This window comes from Clarias gariepinus, chromosome 9 (assembly GCF_024256425.1).
Source record: "Clarias gariepinus isolate MV-2021 ecotype Netherlands chromosome 9, CGAR_prim_01v2, whole genome shotgun sequence".
NCBI lineage: Eukaryota > Metazoa > Chordata > Actinopteri > Siluriformes > Clariidae > Clarias > Clarias gariepinus.
The window spans coordinates 13350543-13372594 of NC_071108.1; the positions used below are offsets into that span (position 1 = coordinate 13350543).

The 22052-nt window shown below is 40.9% G+C and overlaps 1 protein-coding gene across 2 annotated transcripts in view; it reads left to right on the top strand.

The window, feature by feature from the left end:
• Positions 1-21480, top strand: part of fnbp1l (formin binding protein 1-like) — a 54584-nt gene extending 33104 nt beyond the window's left edge. The window contains exons 3-15 of one of the 2 annotated variants that reach the window (XM_053503922.1): positions 3527-3577; positions 4910-5057; positions 7493-7555; positions 8637-8741; positions 9144-9272; positions 9382-9528; positions 11600-11803; positions 16671-16780; positions 16961-17093; positions 17876-17970; positions 18948-19090; positions 19220-19378; positions 20103-21480. In XM_053503922.1, the coding sequence (XP_053359897.1) occupies positions 3527-3577; positions 4910-5057; positions 7493-7555; positions 8637-8741; positions 9144-9272; positions 9382-9528; positions 11600-11803; positions 16671-16780; positions 16961-17093; positions 17876-17970; positions 18948-19090; positions 19220-19378; positions 20103-20110 (1495 nt within the window). In that variant the 3' untranslated portion in view covers positions 20111-21480. Of the gene's footprint in view, positions 1-3526; positions 3578-4909; positions 5058-7492; positions 7556-8636; positions 8742-9143; positions 9273-9381; positions 9529-11599; positions 11804-16670; positions 16781-16960; positions 17094-17875; positions 17971-18947; positions 19091-19219 lie in introns of both variants that reach the window. The other variant, XM_053503921.1, reaches the window with a different exon arrangement.
• Positions 21481-22052: the final 572 nt, after the last annotated feature.

Here is a 22052-nt window from a genome sequence, read left to right on the forward strand (position 1 = left end):
TTATTTAAGGTATAATGTAATTCAGTGGAAGCAGCCTAGTGACACAGTATATGGGGCTGAAGGTTAGACTATAAAGACTTGCATAACATTATTAAATAATGATTTATAATAAATAGATTGGTGATTTTTAATAAGCGGTTACAGATCTCTTTGATACGAGTCAGATAATTAAAGGACCAACTAAGTCTAATCTTTCAACCACAAATAGATTAATTTGGGTTTTACTAATATTACAGAGTTTCTAGTTCAATATTATCATTTATTTGGCCTATTTGACCATCATGGGATGTTTGTGGTGAGAAAACTTAAACGATAAAGATTCTATAATCATATTACTACTGAATAATATTGAAAGTTATTTGTAAAAGTAAGCTGAATAATTATAATTATATTTCTGTCTAATCTATTATGATTGTTGTTGTTATTTAAGACTACTCAGGCATTGATTCATCTTCTACACTGCTTATCCTGTGCAGGGTCGCGGGGGGCCTAGAGCCTATCCTGGTAAACTCTGTGCATGAAGTGGGGTACATCCTGAACCACAGTCCCAATCCATTGCAGCGCACACACGCACGCACGCACACACGCGCGCACACACATATACACATACACCCTACGGGCAATCTGGTGATGCCATTTAACCTAATCTGCATGTCTTTGGACTATGGGGGGGAAATCGGAGGAAAATTTACCATGCACAGGGAGAACATGCAAATTCCACGTGAACACACCCCAGATGGGAATCAAACCTCGACCCGGGAGGTGCTAGGCCGCAGTGCTAACCACTACTCCACCATGCCACTATTAATTTTTGTTATTAGTATTATTATTATTAACAAGTGTTATTATTATATTCGTGCATCAGTCTCTCTCTTGTTGCACGCCTTCACTCAGTTCATTTCTGCACTGAGCTTAGTTTTTGTTTAGTTTTTTTCCTGAATTCCTAATTCTCTCCGAAAAATCAATCATACACTAATGCATTGTCTGAGTTGTATTTCAGCTGACACTTAATGAAGACTTAAAAAACTTATGCAAACTAGTTCAAAAAGGGGTATAATAACTAGTTAAAGTTTAGGATTTATCAGAATTATTTATCTGATGTATAAAATCTCTGTTTCCGCTGTGATTCTATACAAAGGGTCTATGCTGGTTAATGTTGATATAAAGAACGTGCCTTAATGTTGTGCGGAAATGCAGACACAAGTGTAAGCTGCGGCTGCTGCTCTGTATGTTCATGCACAGAGGAAACAGGACACGGCTGCAGAAAGAACACATACTATGTTGTGTTTCTTTGAAGTACCTGCATCCTCTCTGCATCTAAACTCTGTTTAAACAGTTTGCATGTGTTTTACTAAAAGCACTGACTCCTGTTACGTCTGGTGTAATAGCAAAAGGGGGGAAAAACTGTGCATAATTTAATTAAAGCTCATTTAAATATGACTTTTAAGAAGCAAGTTAAAACATTAAAGTTTTCCATGTCTATGTTTAGACTCATTAGGCATCACCTAGGACTGTATGCTTCTTAAACTGCGTATGCAGGCAATTTATCTTTTCGCACTTAATCCTTTTCCTCAAACCACAGTCTCCATATTAAAGCCAATAGATTCACTTTGTGAGAAAGCACTTAAGCTCAGTGTCCAACTTATTGTCTATCCTCGACTGCACTCGCATGCTTATACTCTACGACACATTTGGTTTGTAAGACGCTCATAGACGTAAAATGAAGAATAATAGGTCAACCTTCACACTGCGCCTAATGTAAGTGATGCTTTTTTTTTGGGGGGGGGAGGGAGAACCCTGTGTTTTTAGAGGATGAACAGTTCGGAGTGTTACTTTACACAAACATACTGAACTAGTCTGGTTTAAGCCCATGTCCTTAGTGTGAAAGCACCCTCAGAGTGAGTTCTGGCGTGGTAATGCATGACCTTCTGTTTCAGCTTTATTAAGCAAGCGTCTTCTAAGCTATATTTAATCATGTTAATTATTGAACAACCACTAAATAAAGATGCAAAAATAAATAATGTGGTTGGTTAAATGATTTTGCAGGAAGTTTATAAAAGCCCTGTGTTGTATGAGGTTGTGTTTATCACCAGTACAGCATTATAGGGGGTGTGGCCAGATGTGTGGCTAAAACTGAACAAGACAGCGACTGGCCAGTCAAAAGGCTCGGTATACGTTTCCACTTGTCCCAGGCCTTTCTATACATCAAACCATGCTGTTAGTCTTTCGGATGCTCCTGTTAAGGGGTCGCCACAGCGGACCAACTGATCCGCACACCAACTTGGCACAGGTTTTACGCCGGATGCCCTTCCTGACGCAACCCTTCCCATTTATCCAGGCTTGGAACCGGCACGGCGCTCCTGGGGTTTTGCGCATTGTCTGGGAATCGAACCTAGGCCTTCAACATGGTAGGCGAGAAACCTACCACTGAGCCATTCAATGCCCCTACTTATGTCAAACCCTGCTTATTTAATAAAATAAAAACCACTGTCCTCAATGGTGAGAGATATTGTTTACAGTGGGTATAGAAAAGGACTCCACCTCCTCCAAAATAATCACATTTTGTTGCTTTGCAGCTTGAAATGAAGACACACAGTTTTTGTTTTATCCAGCTGTATTTACTCAGTGCAACTTTTTCAACGAAATTGAAAAAACGGTCACTGCTTTGGAAAGGCTACTAAAAATGACTTAATCAGTGACACTAATTTGGTGAAACAAGCTTGTTTGGAATCATAATAATTTCGCTCTGAGCACTGCATCCTCGCACCTCGAGGGTTTGAATCCCGTCACGCGCCCGTGTCTTTGCACGTTCTCCCCATGCTCGGTGGGGTTGATGTTGTTGGTACATCCCGCAGTCCAAGGACATGTTTAAAAATTGCCCTTAGTGTGTTCACTTGGTGTGCCCTGCGATGGATTGGCACCCTGTCCAGGGTGTTCCCCTCCTCATGCCTCGAGATGAGCTACAGGATACAGTATGTGCTATAGAGAGTGAGCGAGTGAAAGAGATTCTGTTTTGCGCAGAATGCTTTCACACACATGATGCGTCATAAATCTATTCCATTACAATTGCGCTTTACCCAAAGAGGAAGTCACACGTTTGTCAGTTAGTCAATAATCCTAGGTGTGCTCTGTAGGGGAAGTGTTCGTTTTGACCTGTTTTATACGTGTGTGATTTAGAGGAAGTGAGATTTAATGGAAGTACTGTTGCACAGTACGCAGTTAGGCAGGTGGGAAGAGAACTCAGACGCAGACAAACGCACAAGCATCATCATGTCCCTCAATAGAGGAACGTCCCTAAACGCAGCAGACCCACTTGTCTCAAGAGCTCTTGTTTATCAGAACTCTATCGGGGTTTCTCCTCGCACTTTTATGAAGAAGTGGGACAGAGGGAGGAGAAATGAGCATAGTGTGGGGGTTTCCTCATCACTTTGACCTAGTTTAGCACTCACTGTTTACTCTCACTACTTTTCCTTTATGAGGTTTGTATATTTGTTGCTAAATACCCGTTGAATCTGTTGCCCCACAGGAGCCTGGTGAAGAAGTACTGCCCTAAGCGCTCCAAAGATGATGAGCCCAGGTATGTGTTTTTTGTTTTTTACCCTCACACATCCTCTATACTCCTACACTCACCATTAAAACATTAAATCATTATTTTAGCAGACACGCGCACACATTCCCCCCGGTAAAAAATGTTCCAGCTATTAAGGTCTTGGCTGTGACCGTCGTATTTTCTCTAAATAGAGATGTCAGTTTCTGTGCACAGCAATGTTGAGTTCCCCTGTTATACCCCTTGGTTACCTGTTTACCTCCAACGTAGTGTGCACGAAAGGCCTGTGACCGAGCCGTGTGCGAGAGCTCTGCGCTCAGCTGTAGACGGGGCAGGGAGTATCAGCTAGCCGTCGCCACAGAAGCCTCCCTTTCGCTCTAATGAATTCCTTTAGACGTGCATCATTAACCGTGGAGCGCTCCTGTCTTTTAGAACATTCCATCCCGAGCTACTGGAGCGAGAGAGAGATATGAAGAAGGCTCGATTCAGATGAAGCATACAAGAGCCCTCAGGAACGTTTTTTTTTTTTTCCTCCCTGCTGGACTGTATGTGTTTGTGTGTAGGAGGTTTAATAAAGTGAGCAGGTCACGCTAGTCTGTCTGGCGGTCAGTCAACAAATTTCAGTCCTTGAGAGCTTATGCTGCAGTAAACTGTGTGTGTGTGAATCTGTATGTCGGTGTATACTTCTGTCCGTACGTCTTTCTGATATCTCATCAGTGTGTGTCTAAGACTGCGTGCGCATCTTTCAGCATACAAGTCTGTGTCTGTGTGTCAGTCTGTTTGTCGCAGTATGTATGCATGTCATGTATGTTTTTATCAGTCTGTGTGAGAGCACGGCCATATGTGTTCTGTGTGTTGTGTCTATCTTTCTGCTGCATCGTCATTCTGTCTGTCTATGTTTTCGAGTCTGTGTTTCTTTGCATGTCCATCTGTGTGCTTGTGCGATGGTGTGTTCCGTCTAGCCGTGTGTCTGTGCGCACACATGCCCGTCTGTCTGTCTATGAAACCGGTCCCTGTCGGAGCATAAGGAATCTGCATCTGATTGTTAATGAGCATGTTGTGTGTAAGCCCTCATTAGTGAAGCGAGTGTGTGTGTCTACAGCAGGGTGTGGAGATTCTGCTTTTGGACGGTGAAAGAGTTCCTCTTATTGTTAGACGTGCGTTTACTGGAAAGCTCCCCGTGGTCTCCGCAGTCGTGTTGTAAAGAACTAACGTAACCCTCGTGCTCCTTTTAATACGCCTGATTGCTGGATAATAGAGAGCTATGTGCAGTGTGTAGTGAAACGCCACATGTTTTCAGTATCTTTTAAATAAAAAATGCTGAGTGTGTGTGACAGAGTGCGTGTGGTGACTGGTTTACAGGTTTACGTCATGCCTGTCGTTCTACTCCATCTTGAACGAGCTGAATGACTACGCGGGTCAGCGAGAGGTCGTTGCCGAGGAGATGGGCCACAGGGTGTACGGTGAGCTGCTGAGGTACTCGCAGGACCTGAAAGCCGAGAGGAAACACGTGAGTACTGTTAATTATGCTATCTAGCACAGGCTAGTGTGTTGCATATGCCATATTTGCTTTAGCTTATACACTCCAGCACTTCTATGTTGTCCGTGATGTCCGTGCTGTAGCAACATGGACCACACCAAGACATCTCAAAACATCAGTAGGCCTGATCAAATGTTCTTCTATTCCGTTGAAAACCCTGTTTTAACGCAGGTTTTAAAAAGCCAAAAAAAAAAAAAAAAGAACTTGTCCATGCTTTTCTACAGAATGATTTTAAAGAAGCACGCCGGAGGATGTGTGCACATTTAAAAGCTTTAAAAACAGGTAGTGACGCACTCATGGCCAGGAGGGAACTGGGAGGCTTCGAAATTCCCCGTACCCAGTAGTAAAGATTCTTTTGAACCGCTCTCCAATTAGTAATTCCTACTTGCAAGGTCAATTTTTTTTTTTTTTAATCTAATGTTTTAGAGTCACGAGTTGTGATTCTGCGACGTCACTTCAACATGGCGACACTCTTGGTGGTACAGTAAATGAGAAACACTAGTGTAAAGTCACATTTTAAACATCTTTTAAATTTATGCACTCTGTGTTAATCCCTTCGCCACAGCAGGTTATCCCATCCACATACTTGGCACAGGTCAGATTTCCTGACTATAGAATGTAGGAAAAGAACCAGATAAACCCATTATGATGTACCCGATAGGATTTATTTTTGAAGATCGGATTTAAAGCTCACTGGTCATCGCCATCATGGAAGGAGCTGACCGCCTAAAAGCATTAATGTGTAAATGGGAGGAACGGTGCGACTATTACAGAATAGCTGTGTGTGTGTGTGTGTGTGTGTGCGCATGTTTGTTTGTTGGAACAGGCCTATTAACCTCAGTTACAGGCTAACGTTAATTTATGTGCTACGGTTACTTTGCATTTGATTAAACTGTTATTATAACTCACCCTACGTGTCGTCCCACATCAACTCCTCTGTTTTTTGTGGTAATTTAAACTATAATACTTTCAGTTAGCTGGTTAAAAGTGATGCATAAAAGCTGGTTCAAGTGATGCATTCAACTGCATACAGCTAGCGGTTTGACGCCTGCAATGCAAATCGGCCACATCCCTTATTATAAATACTTTTATGGCTTATAATAATTGTATCTGATGAGTTTATATTTGTCATCCATGGTACTTAGGAGCTCATGACTCAACCCTGTTACTTGTACTAACCTGCGGCATGTTTATTTCTGTTGTAAAGTTGGACACTTCAGTATGGCGCTCTATGGGGATTTACTCAGTTTGGAAGCCAACTAGTTTGGAAACCATCACTATTGGGTTTATGAGGAACTGCATATTTTGGCGCTTTATGTTTCAGAACCGGAGGTTGCCCCTTGTTCCTGACACTTTTCAGGCTTAGGACTGGCACTGCATCCAGTGTCTTGGTTTGGGCATTGGCAGGGAATCAAACCCGGGCCTTTCGCATGGCAGACGAGAAGCCTAGCACTGAGCCACCGATGCGCAGATGGCTTCATGCTGTGTCAAGCTTGACATTGTTTCATGCAATTTTCAGTGCTGTTAGCAATGAATTGTGACATCTACCTTAAAAGTCAAAAGCAAGCAACTCTTAAAGTCCCAACAACAATTTTGTTGTTCCTGTTGATGCCTTTTTCCCCCCTTCTGCTAAACCATGTACAGGTTACTCACTGAATTTTAGACATCCATCTGCTTCAGAATGATTCCACCACATGTCTTTTTTGAGACATGTTGAAGGTTTACATGGTTACAAATCTTGTAATTAATAGATTATTAAAAAGATGATAACCCACCTATGTGGGCTACTTCAGTCGAAATGGCCTCAACTGGTTTATTCTCTTCTGGTTGAGGTGTTTACATAAACCTTTTATATATATACAGTCATGTCAATAATTTTGTCCAGCCTTTTTTTTGGGAATTTTGTGGGACATTATGTCATGTTATGCTTTTTTCCCCCTCCCTTTTTTTGTTTTGTTCCAATACACACACAGAGAATAAACATGTGTATAGCAAAACATGTTAATGCAATACTTTGCTGTGAGAAATACTTGATTTTCTGGAAAAATTTCAGGGGTGCCAACAATTTTGGTCATGAATGTATGTATACGCCATTTATAAACACACACACACATACATACATATATATATATATATATATATATATATATATATATATATATATATATAAACCAGTTGACCTATCGGACGTGTTACCAACAGATTCCTAGAGTGTAGTTTGCGTGCATTTCTTCCTTGTACCTTAGAGGTGTGTCAAGAAACAATTCAAAACCAAACGCTACTGTACAGTAGATACTACATTTTGAGTGCTTATTCTTGCACACTGTTTTGGTTGCTTTCCCTGCCGGATGAAGTCAAGGCTGCGTCGGTTTTAAACAGCGTGTTGTATGTGATGTGTTGTGCAGCACCTCCAGGAGGGACGGAAGGCGCAGCAGTATTTGGAGCAGTGCTGGAAGCAGATGGACAATGTGAGTATTACAGAATAGCTGTGTGCGTGTGTGTGTGTGTATATATGTCTGTCTGTCTGTCTATGTGTGACTAACCTGCAGATTGTCCACCAGCTGGAATGGGATGTCTCTCTCTCTCTCTCTCTCTCTCTCTCTCTCTCTCTCTCTCTCAAATTCATGCGTCTCAATGATTTAATTTAATTTTTTTTTTTTTTGAGAATAAAAACTTTTTTGTCTTTGTTAAGTCCAGTTATGATATTTTGTGTGCATTTTTAAACCAACTCACAGCATCCAGGAGTGACTTCCCTAACGCCATCCCTGACACATTCTCATACAGTGTGGAGAATCTGTGTATCCCACTTTCGGTGCCGTTAATGCTTAATATGTTAAACGCATCAATAAAAGCTCTGTGCACCTGATGAACCCTGCTTTCAGGCTGATTTAAATAATCACCAGGGTTTTCAGGTAAAGAAAAAAAGGAAGAATGATAAAAAAAAAAGTGCAGCATGTGTGCGTATTGAAACATATTTCAATTGAAAAGCGCATTATCATCTGTTTTTTTTTCCTCTTTTATTAGTTTTGCCAAAAAATATTAAATAAAGCCAGTGGTTTACTTCGCCGCTTGGTTTTATAATTAAGAAAACCTAATGAACGAATGCTAAACGGATAAGCGGAGCAGTTAATGTATGCTGTAGTCAAACTGGATTGTTTTAGTGCGAGTGCAAGCCAGCAGCAGCTGAATCTCACATCCAGTGTGACCATGTTGTAATGCCTTAGGTATTCTTCTGTTGTACTGTCACAAAATTAAACGCAGATGTTCTGACAAACTCCGAACATCTAATTTCTTTACCGCTTTTTCCTCCTGAGTGTTTACCGATGTCTTGTATATCTATCAAAGCGTTACCCTGGATTCTTGATTGCCGTCCTTCGAGAGGGAGAAGCTGCTGATGTGAAAAGCAGGGAGCTGACTGCAGGCATCAGTGAGCAGTGATTATTACTGCCTGTGGAATTGAATCACATTCACTAACCTGAAGGGTGTGTGTGTGTTTGTGTGTGTGTGTGTTTGTGTACGCATATGGATTGTCTGGGGTGAATGCGGCAGAGCAAGAAGAAGTTTGAGCGGGAGTGCAAAGAAGCGGAGAAATCCCAGATACTCTTTGAGAGGTTAGACAATGACATCAATGCCACAAAGTCGGAAGTGGAAAAGGTACGTCGCCTGTGCGATGTTTTTCTTAAACACTTTCTTGTTATCTCGCTAGTTGTAAAAATAGATTACAAGCATTTTGTTGTCCTTAAGTATTTTTGTACATTTTACAGGATCTACAGTATATTTATTTGTATTATTTTTCCAGCACAGTTTAAATGTCACAAATGTCTGTTTCCTGCATTCTGATTGGCTGGAAAAATGCACTTCCACAAAGGGATGTTGGGGGATTGTAGCTCATTTAAATTTTAGACTACTGAGAAAAACACAATTAATTTGAAAATGAGTAAAATTAAAGGAACTGCAGGGAGGCTGATTCATAATCCGAGTGATATTTTATCTGGAAACATTAAGAGACACATTTCAGACATTTATTTATGTTTTTTTTTTTTTCTTCCCCCCCAGGCCAAGTCCCAGCTATATATGCGAACCCACATGGCAGATGAGAGTAAGAATGAGTACGCAGCTCAACTGCAGAACTTCAACGCAGAACAGTGGAAGCACTTCAATGTGGCCATCCCACAGATCTTCAAGGTTAATTTCACTCTCCCGCTCTTAAAAGAAAAGAGTCGCTTGGGTGTTGTCGTTAGAATTTCCGACTAATTTCCGTATTAAGGTCTAACTTTTGCGCGTGCTTTTGCAGAGTCTACAGGACATGGACGAGCGCCGGACGGTGAAACTGGGAGAGACGTACCGGAGCTTTGCCGAGGTGGAACGGAAAGTCATCCCGATCATTTCCAAGTGCTTAGAGGGCATGGTGACCGCCGCCAAAAATGTTGACGAGCGCAAGGTGTGCAGTCACACACAAACGAAGAGATTTTTCTCTAGTTTAAAAGAGAAGACTCGGATATAACTGATTCAAACGACATTTTCAACAAATCCTGTTTATATTATACTTTATCCTGTGCACAGACTGAGCGTTACCAGTTTTACATAAACCAAAGACGAGCTGGAACATTTCAGGTTTTCTTTGCATGTTTATCCACAGTAGTGTACTGATCCTTCTCATCACATAGATGAGGATGAGTCATGGAATAATCCTGTTTTGTTCTTGTGCACGTAGGTGTGATGTAACTCTGTGGGGTTTAGGTTAATGTACTGTTTCTGTAATTTAATTGGATTTTATCTGCTCCAATCACATATATGTAGTGGCACCTATATAATATGTATTACATTTGAAGGTCTTGTACAGTACATGAGCACTGTGTGTGTGGTTGCAGTATATTATTTAAGCAGTATCACACTCAATTGATTTAGTCACAAGCACTATTTATTATTAATGGGTTATTTGTATCATTTCCACTAACACGTATTCTTTCTGCGCCTGGTGGAACTACCCAACCTCGACTGGCGGAGATGGCGACCAATACTATAACGGGGGGTGAAATGTAGTTTTAAATTCTTACCAGTACTAAGGTGAGCAGAATAAACCATGGAGTTGGTGGACAGTCCAGGGAAATATAGAAGATTTACTTGATTTTTACTTTGGAACATCAGCTAACTTCTGGGATCCAGGGTTGAATCCCAAATAGCTTTAAATTGAAAGCTAGGGCACTATGTAGGATACAAGTTAGAATCCCTTGTTCCACAAACCAAGTAGTGCCTCTGATCAGAAGTTAGAGAAGGATCTGTGATTTAGTCTTGTGTTAGAAGCTAGTTAGCTGTAAACAAAACAGTATGAATGTTATCAGATGTGTTTTCTTGCTGAAAGTGCTTCTGTGACTGGCTTGAACTTGAGTTTTGGCAGGCAGCTGCTCTCTTCTCAGTACTGCGGACCGTATCGACCTCATTTTACCCACACTGGCAACCAAGCATTAGTGTAATTGGAACACCACAAATGTGAAGTGATGCATATAGCTAGACTTCCCATGTCTATTAGTACCACCTGTGGAAAGCCTCTCGTCCAATCAGATTGCTCGGTTGGAACTACCTGTGACCATTGTATAAAATGGCATTATAGAATTGACAACTAAGAAGTCCATTTGTGATATCAGTAAGTGCCAGTAGAAAATTTTATATTCAGCTGTAGTACTGTATAATTTCAGTCACATGCATGACATTTAAATTGGTAGATAAGGATGTACATTAGAAAAAGAGTATGTCAGTAAAGTCAGCTCTAATTAACCTGCATATATTTAGACCTGTTTCTCTACCTAGAGTTAGGGTTTGTTAAAGGGTTTAAAAAACTCTTAGAACGATTGATCACTAGGGAAATAGTATGACAACTCGAACGGTAAAGTTCATAATGGCAGCCTCTTGATCGTTGCATCTTGAGTGGAAATGTGCTGTTATATCGTCTGTGGCATTTGCTTGTGTGTTTTAAATTGCTTAGAATCTTTCAACTTGCCCTGGGTCATTTCTGGGAAGGAGTAGTCTAGGTATGATAAACACCGTCAGAAACGGGGACGGGGTTAGAGAGGAAGCTCGGCATCGCAGCCAGGATTGCGCAATACTTCCCATGATGCTCCTTAAGCAGTCTTCAGTTGCTCGTTCTGTTTTTAATTGGCTCCGTTTTGCTCTGACTCTATACTTCCACCCACAGACTGGACTGCTTTCCCGCTGTCCACGGAGGCACGTTTGAGTAACGATGACGTGTTCGCCGTTCACATTTGTATTCGTGAGAGGAGCACGTCCTATCCCGAGGGCATTGTTTTTGTTCTTGAGAAGGGCCGCATAGATGATCATATCCATTTACAGAAAACCACACCTATGTGAATGTGCACATGTCCCAGGGACTAATAAACAGGCGTTTGTTCACACTGTTACATTATTATACATGAGTCATGTGTTATTATACACACTGATTGCAATTTCTGTCATCTCGAAACTTTTGTGTTTTTACCTTCATTTGTTTCACACAGGACTCATCAATTGTGGTTGAATCATTTAAGTCTGGGTTCGATCCACCGACAGACTTCCCCTTCGAGGACTTTAGTCAGAACATCCAGCGCACAGGGTCAGATGGCACCATCAGCACTCCCAAAACCGACCCGGGCAAACCTGACCCCAAACACTCAATGGGAAAAGCCAAGAACAAACTCTGGTTGTTTGGGAAAAAGCCCAAGGTGAGACTCTCTCTCTCACCCACACACACACACACACACATAAGCACTACACAGGATCACATGGGCATGCTACCATGCATACCTGGCTAACCTGGAAGATCACTAATGGCCATGCAGCTGTTGACATGATGTTTTAAATCAAGCGCACCTGTTTTCAAAGCATGTTGCGTAAGCAAAGTCTTACAAGCCAGGACAAGACTTTAACCTGCCAGGGCTATAAAAGGGTTTGACATGCAGTTAATCATTAACTTGCTATTTGTGCTATTAGGACTCACCCGTTAGCAGCAAGCCTTTTGTAGTTTCATTCAAATAAGTGTTATTGCGTGATCATGGTTTAATTTTATTTTCATGCTTTTATAAAAAAATAATTCATTTATTTATTTTCACTTACTTTCATAAACACTGATCATCAGTCAGGTTAACTCTAGTACATACAGCACAGTACTTACTTCTATTGCTGATCATCCATAAGACATTTTAAATTTGATTAATTTTTTATTAATTTTTTATTTGTTTGGTTGACAGTTGGTGTTTTTGTTGCCCTAGCTGCCCCCTCTTTCCCCTCCCCCTCCTATTCCTAGTTTGCTTGCTGGACATTTTCAATCTCCTAAATTCCCCACTGAGCAAATATCATACTGTCTCAATGAAATGAGAACAGCTATGTCAAAGATCCAAACATTCCGGGGTCTGAGGAGAGGGGTAAGAGGCGCTGGTTGTCTCTCTGTGTGTGTGTGTGCTTGTATGTGCATCTGTGTGTGTTTTCACAGCGCTTCTGATTGTTGATTATTCCCATTCCTAGGTTTCCTTTGTAGCACTATTACGCCTGCGAGTCGTGCATATTTGTGGCGAAGTCTTTGGTCCACTTATTTTCAGGCACTTGACACACTAAGCTGACTGATGGCTGTGAGATGTTTGTCACCTGACTGCTGTATGTAGTTCTCACAGGATCTCTCAGACCGCTGCCTGGCATGGATCGTCTTGCATCAACTCTGACTAAGTGTTGTGTTGACTGTAGAGTCTAGAAGTGCTGTAAAAGATAAATCAGTCAGGGAGCGCGTACTCTGCATTTCTGCTTGTTTGACGAAGCTACGTATATCTGCAGCATTTACATTATTTGAATGTTTAAGCACACTCACATTGGTGTGAGGATCCCGTAGCAGTTAGGCCTAGTTTTTTCGGTCGATTGTTTTTGTTACATTTTCAAACAAAACAGTTTGTTTGGAATATCCAGATTGGAATCAGTTTGCTTTCATGTAGTCTGAACAGTAAAACATCTGATCTGAACCACATCCAGAGGTGGTTTCGAGTGTGTCTCAGGCTGGATGCTCTACCTGCCGGAATCTGATTTCAAACTTGCAACCCAACGAGCCACACAATCACGTGGTATAGGACAAGGGTTCATGGTGAAAACTCGTTGAAAAATGAGTCTTTAGAGAAGATATACAAGACTGTATTTACAGCGTTTTCGGCCGGGTGGCTGGGTTAACCCTGCAGTTTGGAAATGGAGAACCGTAGTCCCTGGACGTCTGATTGAAGGATGTACTCAGCAAAACTAGAGGAAATGTACAGAAATGGAGAGACATAGGGGAAGAGCACACTTCATGTGATCCTCTGGTGTTGTTTCCACAGTAACCAATGCAGACAGGTCTACAATGCGTCAGAATTGGCCTGCCAGTCTGATCTGAGCCAAAACTCTTCTGATCATTTTTAAATAAAGTCCTAAAGAACAGATTTCTCTGCAGTCCATACAAAGCCCTAAATCACCAATCAATAACTTGCAGCACTATAGGTGTACCTAGTGTACGATTTGATACATTAGTGTTCTGTTTGTGAGTCTAGTTTAATTATTTATTTATTTTCTCCCCCTTGCGGTTTTTATTTCTTGGGCTATTTTTGGACTATTCGCTTCTGGTGAAGTACCTTCTATCGTGTGTGTTTCACAGAGGACATGAAGCAGTGGTAAGATGAAGGCAGGAAACGATTATCAGTCGACCTTGATCGTTCTTCAGTGTCGGCTTGGTGTGTCTGAGACCATTGAGAGTGTTGATATTAGATCTTTTGAAAGTTGATACTAGACCTGGGAGCAAGACATGGCTTAAGATGACGGTCTTGTATATTGGGCTTTGGCTGTTTTGTCCGTGCCTGCTTTCTTTTTTTAGTGCCAAAAGTCAAGTCACCTTTCATTTCTTTATATTTTGCTTTCAAAGAGCCAGACCTTTTTGTAATATTATTATTTTTTTTTTAGGATTTAGTATTTAAGGATTTTTTTTTTTTCTGTTTGATAATCCACACTGTGACCTACAGTATAAATAAGTGGTGGAAACAAACAAGAGGGGAAAGGAGGCTGCTGCCCAGGTTATTGCATAAACTACCAACTTTTAAATAATTATTATTTTTATTTTTAATGAAGGCACTTTGCAGCCTGTAGCTGTAAAATATTTGTTCCCATTTCTTTAATTTAATCTACATAATTTAATATGAAGCAATGAGGGTGGCTTACGACTTTTGCACACTACTTTATATTTGAAGATTGTTTTGCAGTGACACCTGGCTGCTAGTTATATTGTTGTCTGTAAACTAAATATAAATTCTTAATCATCTGTAGACACAGAGCATCAGCAGATTAGCAATTAGCATCCGGTTGCCGACAACAAACCGTCTTCATGACACCCTGCTTAGCTTTGCGCTTGCGTCATTTCCCGAAGCCTGCTGCTGCTTAAAGACGATTGATGAGGTCAATAAGGGTTTATGGACCAACGAGTGTGTACGGACTACTATTACAGTGCTAACAATACTGTTCTGTCCTTGCTGCGTTAACTCCATCTCACCCAGGGGAACCTTTAAGGCATGATGTTTGTGCTGGGTTTCAACCCTGGTCTGATGTATCAGCATGATGCAGTGCTGTTGGTTAAAGTCTAAAGCCCTTCGTGAAGCCACAGAATCGACCACCCACTTGTCATTGTGTGTTTTTGTGTATTTGTGAACGGCTCGGTCTAACCACGACTGCGCAGTGGTCAGTGATGCTGGTGAGTAAGGCAGAGCTTTAGTGTGGAGTGCTGTGGACGTAGCTGTGACTTGGCTTTCGAGCACTTCCAGTTCTTGGTTTCCTGTTTCTTTCAGATGTCCTTCTTAAAGTTTTTCGGTTTAATATAGGGCTGCACCTACCATTCATTAATTAATTAATTTATTTATTTCGCCTAATCTGTCAGTTATGTTTTTCAGTAAGTCGTTAAGTCAACGTGTTTATTTTTATAGTTAATCTAGCAATAATTTTTAGCCTGGATGGAATCATTTTATTAATATCCCTTTAAATAATAGCCATAACTTCAATGTTTAACCTTTTTAATGTTTCTTTCAATCATTTTTTTATGAAAGACAAAACGTTTTATATATATATATATATATTTATATATATATATATATATATATATATATATATATATATACACACTTACCTAAAGGATTATTAGGAACACCACTCATCTCCACTACAAATAGGAAAAAGAGGCTACAATTTGCACGAGCTCACCAAAATTGGACAGTTGAAGACTGAAAAAATGTTGCCTGGTCTGATGAGTCTCGCTTTCTGTTGAGACGTTCAAATGGTAGAGTCAGAATTTGACGTAAACAGAATGAGAACATGGATCCATCATGCCTTGTTACCACTGTGCAGGCTGGTGATGGTGGTGTAATGGTTTGGGGGATGTTTTCTTGGCACACTTTAGGCCCCTTAGTGCCAATTGGGCATCGTTTAAATGCCACGGGCTACCTGAGCATTGTTTTTGACCATGTCCATCCCTTTATGACCACCACGTACCCATCCTCTGATGGCTACTTCCAGCAGGAAGTATCCTATCAGTATGGGCCAACATTTCTAAAGAATGCTTTTAGCACCTTGTTGAATCAATGCCACGTAGAATAAAGGCAGTTCTGAAGGCGAAAGGGGGTCAAACACCGTATTAGTATGGTGTTCCTAATAATCCTTTAAGTGAGTATGTGTGTATATGTATGTATGTATGTATATATAATAAACACAGCTTTCCCTCTTCATGAGACCAAAAAAACCCCATGAAATAACTTTTTATAGTTTCCCCTTTAAATCTCTTATTTTAATCAGAAATCTACGTAGGAAGCATACATTTAAAACCTAAGCACTATGTCTCTTACTTTCAAAAGTCAATGCATGCATAAACAAGCATTTACAACTCACCAACACGCTGGGCAAATTTGTCAGTGTCTGCTCTGGAGAACCTTCCGCGGTGTTGTCTGAAACACAACTGATAAGATTGCATCGACTCCCAGACATCGACACTCAGCAACACTCGCTAAACTCACTCTAATACACACTCACTCTGCTGTCTCATCATTTTGAGGTTAGAGCGAACCGTGTTTTCTTTGGAGATGCTCGTGATGTGTGGGTGTGTGCACGCGCACGCTGTGATGAGACATTCCACTTCGAAACAGCACACAGAGCATCGTTTTATTAGGGCTTTCTTTAAAGACTTGTCCCACAATGTAGATCAGGTTTTTGGGGTGACGTAACGTGAAATAATTCCATCATGCGGCAGAAAAATTGAGGATGGAAGTAAACGCTGCGACGCATTGATGTACTCCACAAAAGTCAATGCATTTATGTAATCGATTAAGTCGACGCCTGGGTGCAGCCCTAGTTAAATACGATGCGTCTAAAGAGCGCAGCAATTATAAATGACAGACTGCTCCTTGAGGACCTGTAGAACTCTAACGAAGGACACCTCTTCTGGGATTTGTCTCCATCGCACAATGCTCGCCAAGCCGTACTTGCGTGAAGGTGTTTGATCACATGTCTAAACATGTAAAGCGGCTAACCACAGAGGTGTCTTCCTAGGCTCCAAACCTCGAGGATCTCAGCCACCTGCCTCCAGAACAGAGACGCAAGAAACTTCAACAAAGGATTGACGAGCTCAGCAGAGAGCTGCAGAAAGAAATGGACCAAAGGTAAGGCCTGCCAAATGAGCGAAAGGCAAGAGCATCTGCTTTCATACCAGACGCTTCCCTTAACGGTGTTCCTGTTTAGGATCTGTCCTTATCATGGCCTTCACAATAGTCAAGTGTTAATAAAAGACAGAGATCATTTTGTGTTGAGTAAATCATTTGTGTTAAAAATCTATCTCGCAGAGATGCATTAAATAAAATGAAGGATGTCTATGAGAAGAATCCTCAGATGGGTGACCCGGGGAGTCTCCAGCCCAAGATCTCCGAGACCATATGCAACATGGAGAAGCTGCGCTCCGAGATACACAAAAATGAGGTAATGTCCCCAGTGAACTGCATTGTTGCTGTGGTCATATAAGGAAATTCAGCATACAAAGGCACATCTGGAGAAGTATCACAGCGCTGGACAGCCCTATGTGCTAGTGACACCTGGTGGAGCAATACACTCAGTGCGTTTCGCCATGAAGTAACTCTGCACAATGTGCCTTGAGTGCCTTGAGGACTTCTAGTTAGCAGAACTTTGGTTTTTGAAGTTGAATACAGGGATATATAGCCGGTTCTATAGCCATATCTATGTTATCTAATTCCTTCCTAACGTTACTTATACAAGCATGGGTCATGTCTTGCAAATAACGCATGCATTGTATAAGCATTTATTTAGCGTTTTCTTGTTTAAAGTGGAGCTATTATGCAAAAATGATTTTTTAGTCATTTTCAGATGTTATCTCAAACAAGCCTATTAGTTATTCCATATCATATAATGACATCATATAAGAAGTTCCCCTCCCCTTGCTCAGCTTTGCTGTCCTTGTGTAGGGAGTGGCGTTTTGGAGGCGCTTTGAATAGGAATAGGGGAAATATGGGCCCTTTAAGACTATATTTTCTGTGTTTGTTTGAAGTGTAACCTGCTTGTTTTGTTTCGCATCATAAAATTGTTTATTTCCTCTGAAAGTACACACAGTTCCCTTTTTCAGATTACACGAGTGATATGCTTGTCAAGGTTGAACAGCACTCCTCGTACATCTGATTACATCGATTGTTCTGCTGCCCGAGCCTTTGTTCCAACGTGTTAATACGTGTTAATGTGTCCGTCTGTAGACATGGCTGGCAGAAGTGGAGGGGAAACAGAGCTCCCGTAGTGAACGGCGACCCAGTTCAGATGTGAATCACCACGCACCTCATGGCAGAGAAAGGTATGCATTTAAATCTCCACATAACCCCACACACAGATCTCATAACTAGCTTTTAATAGGATTGAGCACGTAGTAGTATTAAGTGTAATTTAAACGATCTACGAGGCCTATGAGTTAATTCCTTGTACATGTTGTTGGCCACAGTACTGGTGCTGATTAATTTTTTTTTCATGTTCTATGTATAACAGTATTATGCAACTTTGAAGTGAACAGTCTTGCTTCCCTAAAAATTTCAAGTTGCTAACTTCAGCTGTTTTGGAGATATTATGTTTTTGAACGGGCCCCAAATATTGCCATTTTTCAGCGTTATACTGTCTCGCTTTAAACAACAATTTAAAATGCACAGTTTCAGATTTTTTTGAGTATTGATACTAAAATTAGAGTAAGCTTCTAAAAGCATAACCCTAATCCCCCCAAAAATCTGTAGTGTCCGTAACCATGTCAAATTCATGTTGCAATATCTTTAAAATTTAGCATTTTAGAATAATATACTTTTTCACGTTTATGTCTTATGTCATGAAATTTAAATTGGACAAGTTCCATCTGAATGACAACTAAGATCACTGAAGATTTGAATTGATAAAAGGGCATGAAATTGTCTTCAGCAAATGTTTCTTCTTTTATCTGATAAAAAAATATGAATGTGTATGCCTATTTACAAAAAAATGGATCATGAGATAAGAAGTATGAAAAATGGTGTTAAAATTCACTTTTTCACCTTGGGTAAGACACTTGTTTTTTTTATACCTTTTTTTTTTAGCACCAATACAATGTTTTGTCTGTGTATTAGTAGGTATGCACAATGGGCCATCTGTCCATTAGTAGGTCATTGGAACAGTTTGAAGTAATGAAGCCGTATGCACAACGATCACTTGACTCTGAAGCTCTGTCGATAGAGGTGCAGTCAAATGAAAGACGTAAAGTCTGAGAATCGAGTTGAATCCGTAGGTCTCTGTATTTTTTTTTCTTTGTTTTAGTCCTGAAGGGAGCTACACCGATGATCCCAACCAGGAGCACCGGGCCCCCCCTCAACCGGACCAGCATGAGTTTGACGATGAATTTGAAGATGATGATCCCCTCCCTGCGATTGGGCACTGCAAAGCACTCTACTCTTTTGACGGTACACAACTACTAAAGATTGAACAGGAAGCACCTGCTCCCTGCACACACACAAACATCAATATAATGACAATGACTGTTTTTCTCTGTGTGTGTGTTTACATATCTGTGCTCGTTTGCGTGTTCGCAGGCTCTAACGAGGGCACATTAGTGATGAAGGAGGATGACGTGATGTACGTCATCGAGCAGGATAAGGGCGACGGATGGACGCGGGTCCGTAAGCAGAGCGGCGAGGAGGGTTACGTGCCCACGTCCTACGTCGAGATCACGATGGAGAAGCACAGCAAAGGTGCGGTCACCTACATTTGAGCTCATCTGAAGCATGGTCGCCCAGCCATGCATGTCATGTTGACTCTCAGCATTGGCAGCATCGCAGCCTGCATCATACCCTGTTCACTGTGTGAGCCCATGGACAAAACCATAAACGCACACACAGACACACACACTCACACACAGACACACACATACACTGGGTAAAAAGACCCTGACTATGTTTACTTCAGAGGCAGGTTACTTTCCTATTCACATTTCAGATTTTATTCGCTTTTTTGTAGCGTCTTTGTTCCTTGGATTATAGCTTTATCTGTCATTTTGAAGTGGCCTTTTTATGTCAGCAGTGCGGTAGGATAAAAAGATTTCATTCTTAACAAACAATACCTTATTCTCAGTTACTGAAAGGGACTCGTGAAGCCCGTTCCTGTAAGTCCAAATCATTGGAAGTAAAATTGTACATGTCGAGTACACAAACTTGGAGCTTTTTTATAGGCTGTTTAACCTACACCAGCTTTCTGGCTATGACTTCTCAGGCCTATCCTGTGATTTCCAGGCAAAATTTTTATCTATTTCACATTTATGTGCTGCATCACTAATCCTCAGATCATTATATGATACTGTACATCTCAGGACCTGCACTGTGTGTGTGTGTGTTCATCTCCACATGGGCCCTCAGTCCTCTCTAGCTACAGTATGTTGTGTGAGTGACGGTGCTCTCTTTCCTCTCTCTGTGGCTACAGGTTCCTGAGTGGATGAGTGGGGGCTCTGTGGTGTTGGTGGAAGGGACACGCTGCTCTGGGTCTGTTAGTAGGTAGTGCAAGGGGTTTCGGCTGAAAGAAACAGGAAGAGAGAGAGCAAGCAGATTGCATGTTTGCATGCTGACTCTCATTTTCCATTAACATCATTTCGATTCAGCAGAAGCTTGTGACGTAGATTGGGAGGGGTGTAGAAAAGGGAAGAGGAATAGCGTGGGGGGGGGGGATGTTAAGTGAGGAATCAGCTGCATGGTGTAGAATGAGTAGAAGGCCAAAGAGCTGATCTAACCTGACGCATTTATCCTAGACTGTGCCTGACCCTAACATAACTCCTTGTTGCACTCCATCCGAGCGCTGTCATGGGAATGTTTTCCTGTGCCATCCCTCTTGCTTGCCTTAACATGCATGACGTGAACATGTCACTCCCTCTCACGGGGCTGCCCTGTCAGCAGTACCTGATGATCACATATAACCACTTCTAATCCTTCATTACCCTATTTCTGTAATGCCTTGTTTTATACCATCATTGCATATTTCTTTTCTCCATTTTGACTGCATCCACCCAGAATAACACATCCATCATAAAAGTATAGCACGAATGAACCAGAGTATGCACAAGACTGGACCACAGCAGCCCTATCACCGATAACCAACATAATTAAGACTAACTGCCAGTTCTCCCGATGTGTGCTGCGGATACCACAAAATACCACCTGGGACCAACAGAGGGTGACACGTCGTCGTACAAAACGGACCGAAAGCCTGGATCTGTTAGAAATGCAGTGCAGTGAACACTCCAACCATCCTTTCAGCCAATCCTAACACCTTTTTATTCTCTTCCAGCTTTTAATATCATGCTCGAAGAACTCCGATAAGCGTCCTCATTATCCGAAAGCGCCTGCGTTATCTTTGTGTGCGTATGTTTGTGAACGTGTCATGCATATATTGAAACTATGTGTATGCATATGTATATACCTAGTTAGGTTTTATTACTGATTTCTAAGTATTAACAACTTTTAATTTCATAATGAATGTGTTTTTACCATGTCTTTTTATAGGGTTTTTTAATCGTACGAATGATTTTCACCTCTTTGACTCTCTACGTGCTGTTTTCTGTTTGTAATCAGTGCTTTTTTCATGTCTGAACACTATTCTGCATAGGACTCTGGTCTTAACCAATGCACTTTTCCTCCCCCGATTTCATTTAAATTTAAATTGAGTGAATGAATGAATGAATGAGTGATGTTGGCTCTGACTGCTACTTTTTTTGTATAAATATATTGTACAGTAAGACAACAGTGACCACTATCTCCTGGGGTATTTGATCAAGAGCAAACAGGAAATAAATGCTAAAGTCCCTTTGTCTCATTCTTTCTGTGTCTTTCTGTATAAAATGAGAGATTTTTAAAATATTTGTATGAGCAATAAAGACAGCTGATTTTTAATAGTCAATTCGATAACTGAGAATAATATGCTGACCAGGGATGAGCAGAATATTGTTATAAATGTAATTTATTTTACATGTATTTGACAACTGTTTTATAATGAGTACAAATCTGATCTGAAGCAGCTGACTGGAAATTTTTGTCTATGTAAGATGACCAATGCATAATAATATTGATGTTTAAATACTGGATCTTTAACCTGTTCAAATGTACAGTTGTTTTCTTTGAATATTTTTAATATAATATTTACTGTTTAAAAGTATAAAATTGAGTAGCTACACTGTCTGCTCAAAAAAGGCTTTTTAGATGTGAAAACACTGGCCTGCGCAAAAGCATCATCTCAGGCGATCTGAAATAACTTGAATTGGGTTCAGAAATGTTTAACCATTATTAAAACCTGAAAGTAAAAGTACTTGAGTAAGAGTAAAGATACCTAGGTCAAATGTTACTCAAGTAGAAGTTCTCTGTTCACGTTTCTATTTAAGTAAAA